Source organism: Leptopilina heterotoma, unplaced genomic scaffold (assembly GCF_015476425.1).
Source record: "Leptopilina heterotoma isolate Lh14 unplaced genomic scaffold, ASM1547642v1 Lhet_224, whole genome shotgun sequence".
NCBI lineage: Eukaryota > Metazoa > Arthropoda > Insecta > Hymenoptera > Figitidae > Leptopilina > Leptopilina heterotoma.
This window is the reverse complement of record NW_025110942.1, coordinates 270,848-293,537: the sequence shown is the minus strand read 5'-3', so window position 1 is coordinate 293,537 and position 22,690 is coordinate 270,848. Positions and strand designations below refer to the sequence as shown.

Below are 22,690 nucleotides of genomic sequence, written 5' to 3'. Positions count from 1 at the left end.
TCAAATAATTGAAATTTTTTAAAAAATTTTTTTTTTATATTTTTTTTATATGATTATATGAAATAATTGAATTCCTGTGAAAATTTTATTATTTATGAAAATAATTTATTTATTTTCGAGAAATTTATTATTTTGTAAATTATTGAATTCCTATGAAATTTTGCCAAGAATTTTTGTAAAGTTTTTAAAAATAATTGAATTTTGGAAGAAGAATTGTATTAATTTATAAAGATATAATTGAAATTTTGACGAGAATTTTAAAAAAAAATTTTTAACATAATTGAATTTTGGAGAAGAATTTTATTATTTTTAAAGATATAATTGAAATGACCAGAATTTTTTAAAATTTTTAAATATAATTGAATTTCTGCGAAAAATGTTATTACTTTTGATAATAATTGAAAATAATTGAATTTCTGGAATTATTTGTAACTTTTCTAAAATTCAATTTTCTTAGTATTTTTAACTAAAAGTCTTCTCTCAATCCATAGTATTTATGAAAATTGTAAAAATGATTCATTAAATAAATTTATAAGTCATTATTTTATGATAGTTGTTCAAGATTTAATTAAAAAGAAATTATTGTCTGAAATAGAAAAAATTCAAGGTTTTGTATTAAAATTCGTGGTAATTTCATAGTTTACGAAGCAAACAAAAAAACATCAAAATTCAGAGTTTTTTCATGAATTTTTAAAATTCAATTTTTTCCAGTATACTTTTACTAAAAAATCCCTGACTTTTCCCTGACCTGTGGCAACCCTGCTATAAAGAGATTAATTTTTTTCCATGTGTATTGTAAATTACTGAAATATTCTTCCAAAGATTCATGTTTTCCTATTTTTAAATTCAGTGAATTAGCATTTACTCTCTTTCTCTCTTGTTCGATTTCACCATATTGAAATCCAATCAGTAAAATGAAAGCACCGCTCGCGCACATATAATTCCAGAATCATTTACAATGGATTACATTGGAACGTTTCTGTATGGACGATAATGGCATGCGGATAATTAGATCCCCTGTATGTCTGACGAACATTCGAAGATAATGAAAAGCTGGGTAATGCACGGATTGTGCTATTTTCAGGAGGTACATGAACGATTAGTCGTTTTCCTGCTGATTTTCCACGCTCAGCTACATTCGCATTAAGCGCTATACATGCACGTTAATTCGCAGCCGATGAGTAACTCTCGAAAGCGAATAACTCATTATTCCGGAACGGTAAGCGACGAATTGAAGCCGGTGCATTATAATTGTTGATGCTCCATTCATCCATCATTTTATATCAAATTCAAATATACATTACTTTTGTAAAAGCCACCAATTTTTTTTACCCCTTTGTTTCCTTTTTTAATCCTCTCAATTTGTTAAATTATACCTGACATTGCTTTTGTTCCCTTATTCTTGCCGCATGTATCCTAAGTCTAACTAACATAACCTAAAACATATTTAAAATAATGGGCGCATGATTATTCCCCAAATGTCATTTTTCCGAAATGTCATTTTACAGAACTGCACTTTTGCGAATACTCATTTTTGCGAAAAGCCGCAATTTTGCGAAATGTCACTTTTGCGAATTGTCATTTTCTTGAAAAGTTATCTTTGCGAATTGTCATTTTTGCGAAGCGCCATTTTTACGAATTGTCAATTTTCCGAAAATTAATTTTTGCGAATCGCCATTTTTACGAATTGCCATTTTTACGAATTGTCATTTTTGCGAAAAGTTATTTTTACGATTTGTCATTTTTGCGAAAAGTTATTTTTACGAATTTTCATTTTTGCGAATTGTTATTTTTGCGAATCGCCATTTTTACGAATTGTCAATTTTCCGAAAATTAATTTTTGCGAATCGCCATTTTTACGAATTGTCAAATTTCCGAAAAGTCATTTTTGCGAATTGTCATTTTTGCGAAAAATACAATAGAAAACTTGTAGGTCTATAAATTCACTATTGTATTTTTCGTAAAAATGACAATTCGCAAAAATGACTTTTCGAAAAAATGACAATTCGTAAAAATAGCAATTCGCAAAAGTGACAATTCGCAAAAATGACATTTCTTAAAAATGACAATTCGCAAAAATGGCAATTCGTAAAAATAACTTTTCGCAAAAATGGCTTTTCGTAAAAATGACATTTCACAAAAATGTCTTTTCGTAAAAATGACAATTCGCAAAAATGACTTTTCGGAAAATTGACAATTCGTAAAAATGTCGATTCGCAAAAATGACAATTCGCAAAAATGACAATTCGTAAAAATGGCGATTCGTAAAAATAGCGACTCGCAAAAGTGACAATTTGCAAAAGTGCAGTTCGGTAAAATGACATTTGTGGAATAATCATGCGTCCCCTAAAATAATGCTAACCCTGAAATAATTATTTTAGGATTATTATTATTTTAGGCCTCTAGTCCTTAAGGCGAAGAATCTCAATTGACCTTTGAATCAAATTTCTAGTCGTAAAAGTCATTTGCACCATTAATTCGAAAATTTGGAACAAAAGTCCTGTCTAATGAGACATATTCAACAGCAAAATTAAAAAATTTACAAGAGTAAAGGGAAATTTCTAATTCGGAATTGCGTGCGAAAAGTATAGTGTCAGTGGTGCGGTTCAAAGTAAACTTTATCCAACCCGTCGTCGTGAGTTTTATGTGGCAACTTGGCGCAACATCAAAGATATGATGTCGCAGCGTAGAACATTCTCTAATGAGTTGAATCGTGGTGAACGATGCTCGTGGTGCTCGAGTGTCGAATTCATTATCCACACTGCTTCTGAGGATTCATTATCGCGCAAATATATAGAAAATTTTATAGTAAAAGTATACGAAAGAAGTTACCCTCCGCTTTGCCTGCAATCGAATTTTTAATTTAACGCGCAGAACGCATAACTTGCCCGCACATGTCTTTTATATACTCTCGTGTCAAGGAAATAGATCTTATCGCAGTATTCTTTCTTTTTTTAAATATAAAACACTATAGCTCATAAATTGAGTTTCATGACAGGAAGTAAGTGAGTGGATAATGAATTATGAATATGAGGCTTAAAATATGAACTGTACAAGACATTTTAAGATTGATAATGATATCTTTCAAATTGATAGTAGAACATAAAAATAAGGGACTTGTTAAAGATCCGTTTGACATTGTTGAAAAGCACTAATCTTATTATAACGAACGAATAAAATTAATTCTTTTAGCATTATTACCGTAATTACGATTATATAGTTATCAGAACCACTCGATTAATTGCACTGAGAATTTTCCAGAGTTTCTATTTCGATGAGAATTTACTGGACCTGCTCTATATCAAATTGCTCTAATAAATCATTTATTTTTTTAACTCCTCTATAATTATATAAAAGCAGTTTGAATATCATCATCGAAATGTTTAGCAATTTTCAAAATAATTTCACTTTCTAAAGGTGATGGAGTTAGCTTTAATCATTAAAATCTTTAGCCTTATTTATTACTTTAATCGCGTAAGCTGACCTTGATAATTTTCCATTTGGTTTATACGAACCGAATTCTAAACTTAAACTATAATTTTAAATCGAATATCTTCATTCCAAAATCTATTTATACATTTTTTTTTTAAATTACCAAAATGATCATGATCATCTTCATCTTTAACTAAACTCCTCCATTCTTTAGCTATTCCATCTAAACATGCTTGAATAACATATTTAATTTCTGAATTCAAAATATCATTGAATGCAGGATATAATCTTGTAATTCTCTCAAAAATACCATCGGACGTTCTTGATGGTATACTTCCGGAATACCTTCCGGAATACTTCGGTAATGGATACTCTCTAATCCACGAATATTTACTTATATTATCGCTTGTGTTTAATCTATATTGATTCTTTGATCAAATAATTATTGATTTTCTTCAATTTTTCATATTTTAATTTCGTTATCCATTAATTCTCTTTCGTATAGTCAAGTGCACAATATTTAATTTACTGTCAATTTCACCGATTTTTCCCGTAAACTTATCCAAATGTTTCGCATCTACATTTAATTTAAATTTTCATATTGTCATTTACTTATTTGCGTATTCGTCCTCGTGTCAACTTGTTCAGCAAATTTAATTTCCAATTTCTTTTTGTGGTACGCGATTTTATCCAGACTCCTTTTTTACTCCTTTAAAACCTCAAGCCCCAACTCACGCTTATGAATTCATCGAAATTTTGTTCAGTTTTATTATTTCTTTTTCTTCTTCAGTTAATTCTACATCTTCATCATCACTTTCGTCTATTTTTTCGTGAATTGTTTCTTTCTCTTCAAAAATACTTAGAAAACCCAAATTTTTGTTTTGTTTTCTATCTTCTTTTTCTTTATTAATTATTTCTTTTTCTTCTTCAGTAGTTAATTCTTCATCTTCATCATCACTTTCGTCTACTTCTTCATGAATTGTTTTTCTTTCTCATCAAAAATACTTATAAACCCCTAATTTTTTTTCTTGTTTTCTATCTTCTGTTTCTTTATTATTTCTTTTTCAGTTAATTCTTTAATTTCAAATTTTCATATTGTCGTTTATTTATTTGTATACTCGGGTCAAATTGTTCACTGAAATAAAATTTTCAATTGTTCAATCTCTCTTTTATTTTGTTCAGTTTTATTATTTTTTTTTCTTCCTCAGTAGTTAATTCTACATCTTCATCATCACTTTCGACCATTTCTTCACGAACTGTTTCTTTCTCATCAAAAATACTTATAAAACCCCAAGTTTTTTTTCTATCTTCTTTTTTCCCCTGAATTAGATTTCGATGTTTCCTGTGTGTTCGCATCTTTTTCTTTATTTTCATCCATTTCTCTTTTCTATTTACTTAATTACCTAAAAAATACTTTATTTATATTATATTTTCTATCAATTTTAGTCTATTTTAAAATTTATGTTCAATTTAATTTTCTCGTTCGCGAAAATGCTTAGTTTGGTGACTTTTCCGTATTTCACGATTTCGTTATGAATTTTAATGTCTTTGCACAAGAATAAAAATACAAGTTGCGACGGTCAGGGGATTACTCCGTTTTACGGAAGGGACAACAACTTTAATGAATTTTCATATATATCTTTCGAATGTAAAGCGGTAAGAATTAGCTGAATTCAAAGTGGCATTTGTCTCGGTACGCCATTTGGATGAAATATAGAGATTAACCAAATCGGACTAGAAGAGACATCACCTCGTCCTGTAGAGTTTATACGGAATCCTTAATAGAAAAACAACTATTTTTCTGTGACGGTCGTGATTGGTTGTGAAAATGACATGATGACGGTCGCTATTGGCTGAAATAATTTCAAATTTTTGAGGTTCTAATTTATTCCACGTGGTCAAGTGCGAGTATTATACATAATACATGATGAATATTGCAGAGTATTACAGAATATTACAGATTACAAAGTGAAGAACACGTCTTTTTTTCTTAAATATTCTTCATCATTCTTAATAATATACTTAATATATGGGATGATAAGAAGTAAAAAGTGACAAAACAATAAAAAAATATATATAAAATATCATAAGTGATCAGAAGTGAAAAAAGTTTTGCGATTAAAATAAGAATAAGGAGGATATAGGTAAGTTTTTAAAAATTATGTAAAATTCTACTTTTTAGTGATAAATTAACCGTCAATGTCGATTATGCTAAATACCCCTCGCGTAATCATTCGTTTAAACGATCGTTACTTTTTCGCAACTTTTCTATTCATATCTATAGAAAATTGATAATAAAAGACCCTTCAGACCACTTGCTGGGGTGATTAGAACGCTTTTGATGGCAATTTCAACTAATAATAACCACGCGGTTACCTCGGCGCCTTTCTTACCATGGGATCGCGTTACATTGCACCCACAGGGGGGTTCCAAGGGCGCGGCACGAGAGTACCCATATAATATGGGTTACAGAAGGAAAAAAAAAATAAGCTCCCCTTTTATAACCGAATAATCAGAAAAAGAGAACATTGTATAACCGATAATGCTGTATACTTTTGGCATCGCTTTGGCACGAGCTAAGTCCCCTCTCCTCTTTCACTTTTTTTTTTATAACTCCTCCCCCTCAATATTTCCCATCGGGGACGCATGATCTCTCCTCTAACCCCCGAGACCGATGTGCACTACTGAAATCAAAACGTTTCAAGAGAGCTCTTTATTTTCTGCTGCAAAGAAAGATTTGTTAATGGTTATAGCGCAACGAATCGTGAGCCAGAAGAGTGAGAGAGAGAGAGAGAGAGGGGGGATTACCTGCAGGAGAGAATCAAGGGGGTAATAAATGTCGAGGGTGCCGGATTATCGAGAGTGTGCCACTGAGAGTCTCCGTGACAAATTGACGGCAAAAAGTTTCCTAAACTTTCAAAAGGGAAGTTTAATGTAGATACGATGAAATTCCACATAAAATTCATTGAATAGTTTCGGGTGCTTAGGGGGACTTTAATTTTGTTACTCCTTTTTGATCCATTTTTCCTTCAGGAGAAGCAAGTGAAGGCTACTTGTAAAAAGCTAAAAATTAATTAAATATCCATAAATTTACTGAAATATTTGTTGTGGCGATGTGACTTCATTATTATAATTTCATCTAATAATTATTTTTGGGTTTAGCGCGCTTAAGGCGTATAGAAAGAAATGTTGACAAGTGTGTAACGGCATTTCACGAAAAATGTAGCAGACGACGAAAGCACATTAATAACTAAATTTTTAAATATGAATTTAATTATTATTTTTCCACAGGACTTGGAATTCTTCGAAACATTTTTAAAATTCAACAACATATATAAGAATATATTATTATAAAACATGAAGATAACAATCACTCCGAGTCTACGACTCGGAGTAATTGTTATCTTCATGTTTTATAAAAATTTAAATGTCCATAATATTTTTCAACTAATTCAATTATTTACAAAAATTATAATAAAGTTCGTTGCAAGAATTCAATTATTTTTATAAATAATAAATTTCTTCACTGAAATTCAAGAATTTTCAAAATTTACTATTTTAATAAAAGTTCTCAAAAAGAATTAAATTATTTTTAAAAAAATGTAATAAAATTCATTGCAGAATTCAATTATTTTTACAAATAATAAAATTTTATTAATTTTATTTTTCTTTAAGAAAAAATTGACAAAATTCGTTGTAAGAATTACATTATTTTCATAAATTATAAAATTTTTCTAAGGATTTCAATTATTTTTACAAATAATAAAATGTTTCCCATGAATTCAATTATTTAAGAAAAAAAAATTTACAAAATTCGTTGTAAGAATTACATTATTTTCATAAATTATAAAATTTTTCTGAGGATTTCAATTATTTTTAATACAATTTAAAATAAAATCCTAGAAAAATGAAATTATTTTCTTAAATTTTTTGCTTGAATATAATTACATTTCACGAATATAATAAAATTTTTTTTGAAATCAAAATATTTTCAAAATCTATGTATATACTATTTTTATAAAATTTCTCAAAAGAATTTAATTATTAAAAAAAAAAAAAAAAAAAATTCGTTACAGGAATTCAATTATTTTCATAAATGATAAGATTCTTTACATTATTTCAATTATTTAAAAAAAATTTAATAAAATTCTAAGCAAGAATCCAATTACTTTAATAAATTAATAAAATTCTTCACATAATTTTAATTATTTTTAATACAATATTTTAAGTAAATTCTTCAAAAAATGTAAATATTTTCATAAATTTTATTAAATTTTTATTAAAATTCTATGAAAGAATTCAAATTTCAATTATTTTTATAAATGCTACAATGCTTTTAATATTTAATTATTATCTAAAATTTTAACTGAAATTCATTTTTATGAAATGAAAATCAATTTTTATTAGAAAATTCTACTAGAATTCAATTATTTAAATACAAAAATGAAAAAATGATTGAATAATTGAATGTTTTCAAAATTGAATTCTCATAAAGAATTTTATCAACAAGTTTCTAAACAATTGAAATTTTTATTAAAAAAAAAAAAAATTTTTTTTTTTTACGAATTTTAATAAATTTTTTTTAAGGAATTCGATTAAAATTGTATTAAAAATCATTGAAATTCTTTGAGTTTTGTTATTCATGAAAAAAATTGAATTTTTGTAAAAAAAAAATGTTATTATTTATAAAAACAATTGAATTATTGCGAAGAAATTTATAAAAAAAAATTGTAAATAGTTGAATTGCTGTGAAACTTTTATTATTTATAAAAATAATTTAATGTTTGCTTAAAATTTTATCAGCATTCTTTTCTTAAATAATTGAATTCTTTTGAAAAATTTTATTAAAATAGTAGATATTGAAAATCATTGAATTGAGGAAAATTTTTTTGGAAAATAATTGAAATTTTGCTGAGAATTTTATTAAAATTTGTTAAAAATAATTGAAATTCGGTGAAGAATTTTATTATTTTTAAAAATAATTGAATTTTGACGAGAATTTTAAAAAAATTTTTGAACATAATTGAATTTCTGCGAAGAATTTTATTAATTTTGAAAATAATTGAATTTCTGCAATTATTTGTATATAACTTCTCCAAAATTCAATTTTTTCCAGTACTTTCAAAAATTTTCCCTGATTTCCGCGTTGGTGCTAAATATTCGATTTGTGACGATTTAGGGAAGATGATTAATTAAACTTTGCATTTTTTATTTGTCATTAAAAAAAAATCGTTATATTGTATCTGAATTGCAAAATTCAAAATGGCGGATCCAATATGGCGACTGAATTTTAAACCTATTGAAATAGTGGATCAGAAAATATTAAAATAGTAACTGAATTGTTTCTAATCGACATTTATTTTATTTATTTAATTTCTTGATGACGGTTTTTGTTAAAGTTATGCAAATAAATTTTTTTTTTATTGTCAAATTGCGAAAGTTTGGATATAGAAAAATATGAATTTGGCTTAAATATAAATTCATCGTTGTCGGGAGTTTTTGAATTGAGGTGATAAAGTGCAACCCTTGGGTTACGAAGCTTTAAGGGGCTGTTGGCCCGACAGAAGCCAAGCAAAAGCGACTAGGGTTACGGGCCAACTTGGGGTAACCACAAGCCCCACTGTAAACTCATATAGAGTATCTATTTATCTACTTACTACCGCCTTACTCTTTGCTCGGGATTCTTTTTGTTCTCCGACATTCTACCTTCAGGAACACGCATCATTTTTATTCTACAAAAAAAAAATCCCCTTAATTCTTAAAATTCTGCGTATACAACCGAAGAATCACAATTCCTTAATAAAGACGGTACTAGATGACTTATTTTACCATCAAAATGTCAGGGTGACGCTAAAAATTTGTCCTCTTTGATTCCTTTAACATTTCCCTTATTATCTAAATTCAATTTTGACCCCTCCCTTCCCCCTCATAATTTTTTTTTGCTTATAAAGAATACCTTAAATTCTCCTTTCCTCCCTCATTTAGCATATATAGACGATCCCATTCTTGAATATTTATTTATTATTTTAAAATGTCCCGGACCCGCTAAATATCCGAAAATGTCCCAAATTCAATAAAATTTTTTATTTTACAAAATGAAAAAATAATTTTTTAAAAATAATTTTTTGATTTTGTAAAATAAAAAATTTTATTGAATTCGGTATTTTTTGTCATTTTCGAATATTTTGGGGGTCAGGAACATAAAAATCATGACCTGTACAGAGTATAACGTATATTTAAGCAACTATACAGGATTGACGAGATTTTTGCTTGAAACTATTTTTAGGTTAGGTGTGGATCGATAATTCGGTTTTTTTTTTTGCCATAAAAAAGGAGTATTATTATGATTTTATTTTATTATTATTTTTTTTTTTGTAACGTTTTTTTTTATGTATATATACAAACCTTTGTGAGGCATTTTCCAGAAGGGCGGCTCGGGGGTGGGCGAGCAAGGGTTGGCCACCCCCGCGCCCAACAGTGTCCTTGCCGCGTGCAGCGCCGCCGCCGCCGCCTCTCGATTCCGCACTGCCGCAGCGCTTGGCGGGTAATCCGAAACGGTCGAATCGCCACCGACGACGCCGCCGCCGCTGCCACCGCACGGACGTAGGTGAAGACTCAGGCGGCCGCTGCTAACGCCGCCACCACCACCGCCGGCGCCGCCACCTCCGGCCACGCTAACACAGTGCTGTAAAATAAAAAATATTTATTTTTCCCCATGAGTATTTGAATATAAACTTTTTTTTTTTAGTTTTAGAAATTTTTTTTTTTATAATAATATTTTTAGACGCTCTGCGGCAAAAAGTGATAAAATTATTTATTGTGATTTATTGTGTTAGATTAATGTTAGCCTAACGTTAGTTTAATGTTAGTTTAATGTTAGCCTAACGTTAGTTTAACGTTTCTTGAAAAGAAATATTTTTAATTTAAAAATAATAATGCTAATAACAATAATATTAATAATAATAATAACAATATTAATAATAATAAGAACATTTTTTTAAAATTCTAAAAAAAGTTTAATTACTTTTATATTGTCCTTTTCGATTATTTTTTAAATTTATAAATAATCCTAAGATGTAAACTGCTTTTTTCTCTCGCTTTTTGTTTATATCTGGGTAGTAGAACATAAATATTTTTTAAAGCTTTGGAGATTAAGGACGAAAGGGACGTTATCAATTTGTCGATCATCCATCTTCGTGATCGAACGATTTGGGGCTATTCTATCTCTAGAACGTTGCCCGGTTGACTTAACGCTAACGGGAAAATTTGCAGTTCAATGTGATAGAGAATTTTACTTTACAAAGTCTTACATTGCACAAAATGTAAATTGAAAATTTCGGTTCTTTTTTTTTTTTTTTTTTTTGTCAAATATTTGTCGAAAACTTTTAAAAATTATTATAATCTAAAAAAACTTTTTCCTCATTTTCTATTAAAAAGTTGCTATAAACTTTTTTTTTTGTTATAATTATACGCAGATATTTTAATATAATTATTTAACGTTTGCAATATTATAATATTGCATATTATAATTATTATTTATAATTATTGTTTATAATTATTATTTATAATTATTATTTTAATTATTATTTATAATTATTATTATATTATTATATTAATTTTATTTGAACTTATATTTAAAAATAGTTAACACACTTTTCTCGGAAAATTTTCTTCTTCTCCTCAATTTAGATAAATTTTTTTCTAGTGACTTTTCAAGTCGACGAATAAAAGGGAGGGGGAAGAGCGCTAGAGTGGGGACGTAAGTCAACGCGTAGGCAGAGGATTGAAACACACTTAATAACCTCAAAGGCAATAATTACACTTTTATAATTAATTTTTAAAGGGGAAAAGAAGTGTGAAATCTTTATTTCAAAAAGGTACCTTTCCCCTATACATCAGATATAAACATGTTCATTTGATTTTAATTGCTTCATGACTCCTGCATATCATTATTTTCTTTCCCAACGCACTTTTTCTGTATATACTATTTTTTTTCTTATAAATCTTTCTATTTACTCAAAAAGAAATTTTAAACATTGAACGAGTATTTTGATAGCTGTGAATAGAAGCTGAAACATAAACTTCAAAGTTTCTTTCATAACCTTTTGAATGTTTGCTTTTCTATATAAAACCGCGGATTTTATTTTTGACAATTTTTCCGGTTCGATTGTCAAAAATAGTTTCTTTTTTCGTTTTAAAAATAAGTTATTTGTTTTATAAAATTTGTATGTTTAAATTCAAATTTGATTTTTCAATCCGAAAAATATTTATTTATAGAAGAGGAAAATATTAAATTGATTGTCAACGTCGAGACCTTTTTATTTTAAAAGGGTATTATTTTAAAAAAAAAAGACCCTTTATTTTATTTTTAAAACCAAAATAATAATAAAAAATAAAAAAATAATTTTAATACTATTTTTTTTTTAAATTATTTTTTACTTCCTAATAAAAAATAATAAATTTAAAATCACATTGTACAGTCATGATAATAAGTTCACTTGCATAGTTTACATAGAATTTAAATATTTTATCAACATATGAAAAACAAGATAGTAAATATATTAAAAAAAAAATTGGCTTTCAATTTTCTTCCATTTTATATATTTATAAGTACAAATTCATGTTTTCTTCTCCCATGTTGTTTATATACATATATAATAACTATTGACATTAAACGCATAAGCATTATCTTTTTGGCTCGAGTTTAACGGTTTCCGGTTGAAGAAATTCAAATTATGTAAAATGAAATTATTAGTTTCGATGTGTATAATGCGCAGGAGATATCAAAGTCCGCATGTGTAGACAAACTATTTCATATATGTTATTTGTGATAATGCAAAAGTAAATAATATAATAAAAAAAATATGTAATTATACATTGTCATTCCATAACAATCAGTTTGATAAAATTATTGTTTTTAACATTTTTTTAAAAATCCTTTTAAAGTATAGGAATTTACTATTATAAATAATTGAAAATTCGAAAAAAAATTCGACCACAATATAATAAATTATAATTATAACCCCCAAGTGTAACAAATTTCAAGTAAATCTGATAAATTTTTAAAAAATTCGTCAGCCATATTAGATCCGCCATTTTAATTTAATTTTTTTTTTTCATTTTCATTTTTTTTTAAGTCCTGGCGGTATAAATACTTCCGTTTTAAAAATAATTAGCAAACAGTAATGACAACTCATTATTGGAGTTGCGGGCATATTATAATTTAGGGCGCCGAGAATTGTTTTATTAATTTCATAATATACTTTGAATAGATTTTAACGACATATTAACTGGTTTTAGCAATACAGTGATATATAGTGATTTACATTTTTAATAAACAAAACGAGATTGTCATTTTGTATATACGCGATCTTCTTCGATATTGACGCTATTTCAATTTTATCATTTTGCCTACCAGCAGCATTGTTTGAAAACAAGTTAAAACTGCATATTATACATCACATAGAATTTATAAATGAGTGAGATGAAGAGGAGACACCCACACACAGTACCATCACATATTTTACGCTTTATAATTAAGCACATTAATAATTCAATGAATTTCGTGCACTTTGTGCGCATATGAGAGATTTTTATTTTCTAGTTGAATCATATATTTATAATAATTAAACAAAATAATTTAATTTGTCAATTTATCAGTTATATAAATATGGAAGCAGAGGATTACGGATTAATCTGATGTAAAGATACTTTTGTTCATTAACAACCCCCCTTTTTTATTTTTTTTTCATTATATACCATTTTCTTTGTATTTATTTTTTTATATCTCGATGTTTAAGCATCTCATTTTATATTTTTTTTTTATATTTATTTTATCATTTACTTATATTATTTTATATCAGAAAAAAGTTTCGACTATATTTTTTGTTGTAATTTTAGGTGTCATTACAAATTTTAACTTGAAAATTATTTTATTTTATTTTATTTTATTTTATAAGTGAAAAAATAAGTATTTTCTATGATTGTGAATTTAAAAATTTTGAATCAGCGCGCCTTCATTTTGTTGCGATACTCGACCACCAGAGTTATGGAGTGACGGGTATTTTAACTTTCCAACCCTGGGTCCCTGGCGGTTTTTGAATTTAATACAGAACAGTTTTCTTCAGACTGAATGTAAACTAAAAATTTATTTTAAAAAATCGACTCGGACTAATAACTAATATACTATAATGCATCCATTATTTACTGTTATTTATTATTATTTAAAATTTATAAATCTTCGAAATTTTTTTTTTTTAAATCTATCTATTTATTTACTTCTTTATGTATTTTCTATCTACATTACCTACATTTTTTAGTTTGGTTTTTTTGATCAGGATAAAAAAATCAAATCCAAAAAGTCATAAGTATGAAACTATTTTTAAAAAAATTTTTAAATTTCATTAGCTTCAAGCATGTGGCTTGAAAAAAATAAAAAATTTTCACAATCGAAATATTTGAAAATGGTTTTTGTTTCAACTTTAAAAAAAATAGCTTCTCTTCATAAAAAATAGTAAAATGTTTTTATAAAAAAAAAATTATTTTTTTCTATCTCATATTACATATAACATTTTACATTTTCATATAACATTTTACCTTTTACATCACTATATAGAATTTTGCTTTCAAAAAAAAATTGAAACTGGTTCTAAAAGTTTCCTTTTTTTTCCACATTGTATTTTTATATTGTGAACAAAAAATGGTCTTTTGCTTCAGCATTCACATTTTTTCCTCCTTCTTGTAAAGAATAAACGTTAAAATATTGAAATATAGAAAAAAAAATAGTATAAAAACTGTATTTGTTTCCTTTTATTCATCGTGTTTCCTGTCTTGAAAAAAATAAATTTTTATTTTGGAATGAAAGAAAAAAGGAAAAAAAATTTATTTTGTTTTAACTTAACGAGAAAAGTTTCTGTTAATTCAGGATTGAACAAACAAAAATTTTGTCTTTTTATATATTTTTTTCCTTTTTACTTTGAATTGAAATTTTTTTTTTTAATAATTCCGTTTACTATTTTAGTAGATTAAAAAATGCGGTTTGTTTCAGTTTTCTTTATTTTAAAGCTAAAGCAATTTTTTTCACTGCATAAAATTTTATTTTACTTTCAACATTTTTACTCTTTTCAAATATATTAATATAAATTTTTTAATAACGAAAAATTTCGTTTTGTGTTTTTTTTTCGTCAAGCACTGTTTCAATTTCTATATATTTAAACAACAAGAAGTTTTAAATATTAAGATGATGAAAGAATTTTTAAATATTTTTTATTTTCTTTTTGATTGAAATTTTTTTGAAATAATTAAAATTCACAGAAAAAATTAAAGGGAAGTTCAAATATAAAAAAAAAAATATTATTTTTTAAAGAAAACTAATTTAAAAATTTCTAGGGTACCTTTTAAAAATGAATGATTGTGACGAAAATTTCCTTCGACTATTTTTAAGTTTTTTTTAGTAAAATTCATTAAAAATCTTTATTTATTAAGTAAATATTTTTAGCAAAATTAATTTCATTCCGTTTTGTAAATTTTATTTTTCCTTTTTTCTTCTTTTTCAAAAAAAAATCAAAAACTGCTGGAAACAATAGTCTGCCCTCAATCCGTCGGACTAGAAACGAAAGAGAGAATTTTTCGTTATAATATATAAAATATTTTTTTTTCTAAAAGATCTCTTTCTCCATTATTAGTATATGAGGGCTTTTAGTAGGGTTACTAAAAGGCGTGACCAATATCGACAAAAGGCAAACTTGTAATCTACTTTGGTTTCTATAAGTCTCTCTCTCTCTCTCTCTCTCTCTCTCGACTCAAAAACCTGAGAGTTATATCCGATTTGCACGAATTATCCCGCGCAGTGGCTTTTCAAAACCTTGTTATGCTAACAACATTTATCGCATTAATCGCAATGTCACACACAAATCCAACTAAATGTATATTGGACTTATACCTATTTTCAAAACTAAATGATTTTCAGGTATATACTTATTATTTTGCCTCCTTAATGTAAACTGTCATTAGCTAAAGCAGGCACTTGTTGTAATTCATAACTTTTCTAAGGGATTAAAGATCCAGATGTTTGATTTCGATAATTATTATATTGCGGCGAGAGAGGAACAAAATGTTTGTTATTTTCTTTACAATGCCGCACTGTTTTCAAAGACACTTAAATTATATTCATTCATATTGTTGGACCTCAATTTTCACACTTTTACACTATTAACTATATGGGTCCTCATTAACTGCTCTATGAATAACGATTCTATTAGCACAGTTTTCACGAGTAGTAAAATAATAATTTCTATTATTATCACTATAATTACTATATATTAGCGTCATTATTATTACCTTCATTTTTTTTTTCATTATTGAATAACAATATTAAATATTTATTCTAACCGTGCATAATAAAATATTTAATTTTTTTATTCCCCGAAGCGGACAATATTATTTATTCTAACCGTGTATAATAAAATTAATATTGTTATTCGCTGCCGCAGAGATGATTAAAACGACAAATCTTCAAACTTTTCTTGTTTACCTTCAGAAATCTTTAAACTAGTCAAAAAAAAAAATTCCCTCAGATTTTGGTTATAATTTTTTCTAAACTATGATAAATGAAATTAAAGTTCTCAAAAAATTTTAAATAAATTAATATTTTTGTATTTGAATCTGTTCGCAGAAGTTAGTTTTTAATTCTAAACTTTTTTAATAAATTTTCTTTTTCAATGTTTTGAATTTTAAAATTAATCCACTGAAACTTTCTTGCAAAGTTTTTTCTTAAAATTTGACAATAATAATTAAAGTCATTTGAAGAATTTTATCAAAAATTTTTTTAAATAATTGAATTCTTTCAGCAAAATTTAATTAAAATTCTAGATATTAAAATTGAATTCTCGCAAAAAATATTATTTATAAAAAGAATCAAATTTTTAATTCCTCGAAAGAATTTTATTAAAATTATTTGAAATAATTTAATTCTTAACAAGAATTTTATTAAAAATCTTTTTTTCAAAAAATAATAATTGAAATCGTTCATTTTTATTTTTAAAAATATTAAAGGTAGAATATTTTCAAAAATTTTAATACAGAAATTCGTAAAATTAACTTTTTAAAAATATTTTCAAATTATTTTTTAAAAGAAAAATAATTTTACAATTGAATATACAATTAAAAAATGTATCCAAAATATTGTAAAATCTTTCAAAAAATAATTTAAATATTTAATCTTTGATTTTAATCTTTGAAAAATGTAATTGAAATTTGATAGAATTTTTTAAAAATAATTGAGTTTTTAAAAAATATAAAAAAATAATCAAATTTGTCGAAGAATTTTAATTATAAATGTGATTTCTCAAAAATTATAAAATATAGTAAATATTAAAAAATTTTAATTTCCTTTTTTCGAAGGTAAATAAATTTTAAAAAATTATGATAAAACAATTCTAATTAGTTTTTTAAAAATATTGTTATGTAATTTTTGCAAAAATAATTGTATAATTATGAAAAAAATTTCGTATATAATTTTTAAAAAAAATAAGGTTTTGAAGAATTTTAAATTAAAAATTTTGAATATATATTTATTTTCTGCAAAATGTTCAAAAAAATTCAACAAAATTTTCCTGTTATTATTTTCTGTATGTATTTGAATTATTTCGTAAATATTGAAAATATTAAAAATAATTGTATTTTAAAAATTTAGAATAAAATTCAAAGAATTAATTACTTTTTAAAAAACTATTTTAATATTATTCTTATAACCTAATTTTCATTAATTTTCATTTTTATTGAATTTACACTTGAAGATTATTCATTATAAAATTTTTGGAAAATTTAATTATTTCCAAAATTTTATCAATTAAAGTTATTGAAAAAGTTAATTTTCAAAAATTGTTATAAAAAAACTTGAAAAAAATGATTTATTTTCAATTAAATTTTAATTTTAATAGGAAAAGAAAATTATTTTAATTTTAACTGATCCGTCCGGCAATGACTTTATTATTTTAATAAAATATTGATATTATCATCTTATTGAAATACAATAATTATTGTTATTTATAAATATAAATCGTCAATATTCTCTTTTCCAAGAAATAAAAAAAAGAATTAAAACTTTTCATATAAATATAAAATTATATTAAAACCTACATGAAAATTTAATTATAACTAAATATTTTTAATATATTAAAAATAAATTAATTACAAATAAATCGTTGCCAATTTCATCGCCTGAGGGATGAGAGTGAGGGGAAGGGGATAATTTAATAATTCTCGAAAAATAAATACTCTCAGGATATAGTTACAGTAAACTCTCATATTCATCAATAAACTAAAAAAAAAAAAAATTTCAAAAAATATACTTTGAAATGGTAACATTTGCCTACGGTCACTTTTTAAAAAAAATAACTTTTTTGGAAAATTTCCTAGATCTTTTTTATAAAGTTTGAAAATAATTATTTTGTTGATATAGGAGCGTAAATTTTTTTTTTTTTAATCTTATATAAACAATTTTAAAAATTTTTACTTTAGAGCTTAAATATAAATAACAAAATAGTTATGAAAGTATTAAAAAAAATATTTGTACACAAATTTATCAACGAAAATTGAAAAACAACACAAAAAACTAATGAAGTTTCGAATTTCAGCCTTTTCTACAAATTATAACTTAAAAAAAAAAACAAAGATTAAATGTGCAAAAGTTTCAAGCAGATTTGAAAATAATTATTAAAGTTTTTATTGTCTTTTATTTTTTTTTTTATTTTTTTTTTATTCTTTTTTTTATTTTTTTTTATTTTTAATTTTGTTGTTATATTTTATTTTTCCTATCATTATTCAATGACATAAATTAGTAATAATTGAATATAGAAAAATTTACAAGACTGAAATGAGAAAAAAAGAACGCAAGAATATGGAATGGAGAAAAAATGTTTATCGAAAGATATTTAGAACACTTGATTCCATGATACGATAAGAAAAAAAAATTGATTTGAACTCAAGTGCAATGAGAAACGGAAGATCAGCATGACGAATCATGACATAATTGATGACAAGCGCGAACTACCGAGTCATTGTAGGGACCCCCGTGAATGTTAGGGGACCCTCCAGTGCGGGACTTTGACCTCCCTGATGATGGCACACTCTCAAAAGGAACAAATTGTTTTTTTTTTTTATTTGAGGAAATGATAATATAATTAGATAAAAAAAGAAATACTTAATGATCTTTTTTGTATTTTTGCGTATCAGTCAGAATCAGTCGCATTATGTTATTATGTAAAAAAATTCAAATTCGTTTTTGATTTTAGAATTATTTTACGCACCTTTTTCAAATTTTTTAAATAAATTTTTTTAAACATTTTTCTAAGTTTTTTTGCGGATACCAAATTGAGAAGCAAAAATGTTGCTTCGCAACACTTTTGCTTCGTTTTTTGTCTCAATTTGATAACCGCGCAGAAAAACTGTGTATTTTTTAAAAAATGTAAATTTTAAAATTGTTTCTATAAAAATATTTCTATTTCATTTTTTGTTCTTTTAAAATTAAGTGCTGAATGTTTATAATTATCAATAAAAGTTTAGACAAAAATAGCTTTTTTATATTTACAGTACTTTAAAAAAACTATGGCCGCATATTCCCCGCGGACTTATCCTATACGGATTTTTATAAAATAAAAAAATAATTGACCGAACTGACCAAAAGTGCTGTTAAAATAAATTTCTCTAATCCAAAATCAATAAGGTTAGGAGGAATTAATAATAAAATAGAAAAAACAAATTTTTAAACCGCTCACATCTTAAAATTGCAGAATGCTATTGAAAAGCGACCATAATTTTTAAGCAAGATTTTAGTCCAAATTAAAAATTTTTCGACGGATTAATCAGAACGCAATGTTCTAAGGATTGTAAAATATTTTTTCTACAAAGCTTTATACGTAACAATTTTAAAAAAAGCATAGAAAAAAAATAATTTTTAAACCGCGCGTTTGCATCTTAAAATTGCAGAATATGCTTTAAAAGCGCGGCCATAATTTTTAAGTTTTAAAACAAGATTAAAATTAAATTTTGAGACTTAAAATATACATGAAAATAAAGTGTTGACTATATAGATCAGCGAAAGGTTTTTTTAAAATATAACAAAAGTCTTAAAAAAACAAAAAATTTCGCTATATAATATATAGTGAAATTTATATACTTTCTAAACCTGAATCATTCGCTGAAAATCAGTGAAATTCATTAATTTATTTATTTAAAAATATTTAAAGTTTGAAATTTGACTGAAAATCTGTGAAATTTCACTGTAAATGAGTTAAAAGTATATAACTAAAATATCGAAGTCATTTTAAAACTGATTGACCATTTAAAAAAAGAGAAAATTTCTTTCACTTTTTAACTGATTTTTTACACTGAAGAAAGAAGAATTTATTTTGAAATATTTAAAGTTCGAAATTTGACTGAGAATCTGTTAATATTTACTAAAAGTATGTTAAGAATGACTGTCGTATCAGTCATTTTAAAACTGATTGGCCGCAATTAAAAAATTACAGAAGATTTCTTTCACATTTTTACTGCGATTTTTTACAGTGAAGAAAGGAAAATTTATCTAAAAATATTAAAAGTTTGAAATTTGACTGAGAATATTTGGAATTTTACTAAAAAGAAGTTAAAAATAACTGAAGTATCAGTCATTTTAAAACTGATTGGCCAATTAAAAATTATAGGTAATTTCTTTCACTTTTTAACTGACTTTTTACACTGAAGAAAGAAGAATTTATTTTAAAATATTTAAAGTTTGAAATTTGACTGAAAATCTGTGTAATTTCACTAAAAGTAAGTTAAAAACAACTCAAATATCAGTAATTGTAAAACTGATTGGTCATTTAAAAAATACAGCAAATTTCTTTCACTTTTTAACTGATTTTTTACAGTGAAGAAAGAAGAGTATATTTCACTGCAAAAATTAAATAATCTTAAAAGTGCGCGACTACAAAGTTACTTTTAAGATTTTTCTTTTTGCAGTGTTTCTTTACGATTCTAACCACCCTAACAGGGCTGTAACTAGGCAAACTTTTATCCCCAATCAAGTTCTATAATTTTAACCTAAAAATTGTCCACTTTTTTCGCAAAAATTATTTGCCCGCTTAATTTATATTCCTGATTCAATTGACGCATTAAGTTATATAGTTAGGGGGTCAGGGTTCACTAAACTAATATATAAAAAACAAGGTCTAATCGTTTGGGTCTTATAAAGTCAAAATATATAATTGAAAAGTAGACTAACTTTTAAAATTTTTAAGCATATATAGGTTAGGTCATAACTTCAGGGCTTAAAATCCTACTCTTAAGGCTAAGCTTATAAAAATAATGTAAAAACGCGGTTTTAGTAAAAAAAAAAGTGAAAAGTAGCGTCTACTTTTAAAATTTAAATCTTAATTATTAGGTTAGGACATAAAATTAGGACATAATTAAGACTTAAAATCCTACTTTTAAGACTGAAGCGATTCAAAAGGCTATAAACTTCAGTTAAAAACTATAATGTAACTGCGCGCGGTTTATTAGTCGAAGAATTAAAAAGTAGCCTACTTTTAAAATTTAAAACTTAATTATAGGTTAAGAAATAAATTTTGGACTTTTACTCTTAAGGCTTAACTTTAGTTAAACACTATAATGTAAACGCGGTTTTTGTCAAAAAATTAAGAAGTAGCCTATACTTTAAAAATTTTAAACTATATATATAGTTTAGGGTATAACTTCAGGACTTAAAATCCTACTTTTAAGGCTAAACTTCAGTAAGAAAGTAATATAAACGGTTTTTGTCAAAAAATTCAAAAATATAGCCTACTTTTAAAATTTAAAAGTTAATTATAGGTTAAGAAATAAATTTATGGCTTAAAATATATCCTATATACTTTTAAGGCTTATACCTTCAGTTAAAAACTATATAATGTAAAAAAATAGTCAAAAAAAATAGTCAAAAAATTGAAAAGTAGCCTACTTTTAAAATTTGAAAGTTAATTAAGTTAAGATATAAATTTAGGACTTAAAATCCTTTAATTTTAAGGGGGGAGGGGTCCAAAATATCATGACTTTCTGAACCCCCCCCCCTTTCTTTGAAAAGTAAATCGAAATTATCACTATATATAACCACCCCCCACTCACACTAAACTTTTTTTTTTTCTTTTGTTTAAAAATGTTACGTACCGTGTCGAGAATGGCCGTGGTCAGGCCGGATCCTGGCACCAGCTAAAATCACTATCCGCGACTTCGCACGCACAGATCCTTTTCCTCAGAGGCTTTTTTTAAAAAAAAAAAAACCCGATTCAGATACACGAATCCGGCAAATAAAAATTATTATTTTTGCCTTTTGCGGATATCACACTGATGCGTTCACTTATCACAAATTGATGAATTAAAAATAGTCTCGTTTTCAATATATTAGCAAAGTGCCCGAAATCCGACATCAAGTGAAGAAACAAAACATAGAATATAATAAGAGTAATGTATTAATAATAATGTTGCGACTTTCGATTCCAGTCGAGCGTGAGTGTGACACCAATATTATAATAATAAACACTTGGCGGCTCTCTCTCTCTCTCTCTCTCTCTTTCAATACTGGCTATAAAACGGGTATCTCGGATGTTTTTTTCCTCTCGCCTGGGTTAGCCGCAGGCTTCACCGAACAAAATGACGTGATGAGAGCACGTGCGACTTTTAAAAAAAACGGGGGTGCAGTGACGCGTCGCTGCTACGGTGCGCGGCGCCCGATTGACCAACAGATTCTGCCTTCCCTCATGCGAAGATTCCCTGGAACAATTTTGGCCAGGATTCCCCCACTCCGATTGTGTTGTGTATGTGTTGTATCAGGACGATGATCATCGTGGCCCATTGGGCGGACAAAGTGGGCGTGTCCTAAGGGAGGCATGTGGTGGGAGAGTGGATGAGAGAAAGAGAGAGAGAGAGCGTAATGGGGAGTGGGGGAAATGGTGTATTGCACGGACGGTGAAGAAAGAGCGCGCACCGTATGAAAAGTGTTTGGGTGAAGGACGCGCCGATGGCGGGATGAGGACAATGGAGGCGGGGTTTGTTACATTGGGGGCCGTGGAGACGCCATTGTTTTCCGCGCCCGCGCGACACTGTCGACGCTTAGCGTCCCGACGCCGCCACTCGCCCACGTAACCTCATCGCCGTCGCCTGACGTTATATTCATCAACAAAACCCCCGTTATATTTGTGGGATATTTTTTTTATTTTTTCCCCCAAAAAAAAAAAATATACCG

At 26.5% G+C, this 22,690-nt stretch overlaps 1 protein-coding gene across 3 annotated transcripts in view; it reads right to left on the bottom strand.

Moving 5' to 3' along the window:
* Positions 1-22,209, bottom strand: part of LOC122502260 (paired box protein Pax-6) — a 78,290-nt gene extending 56,081 nt beyond the window's left edge. For all 3 annotated transcript variants that reach the window (XM_043612209.1, XM_043612211.1, XM_043612210.1), the window contains exons 1-2: positions 21,616-22,209; positions 9,838-10,117 (exon numbers count right to left, since the gene is read on the bottom strand). In XM_043612209.1, coding sequence (XP_043468144.1) covers positions 9,838-9,850 — 13 coding nt within the window. In that variant the 5' untranslated portion in view covers positions 9,851-10,117; positions 21,616-22,209. The remainder of the gene's footprint in view (positions 1-9,837; positions 10,118-21,615) is intronic.
* Between the last annotated feature and the right edge of the window lie 481 nt (positions 22,210-22,690).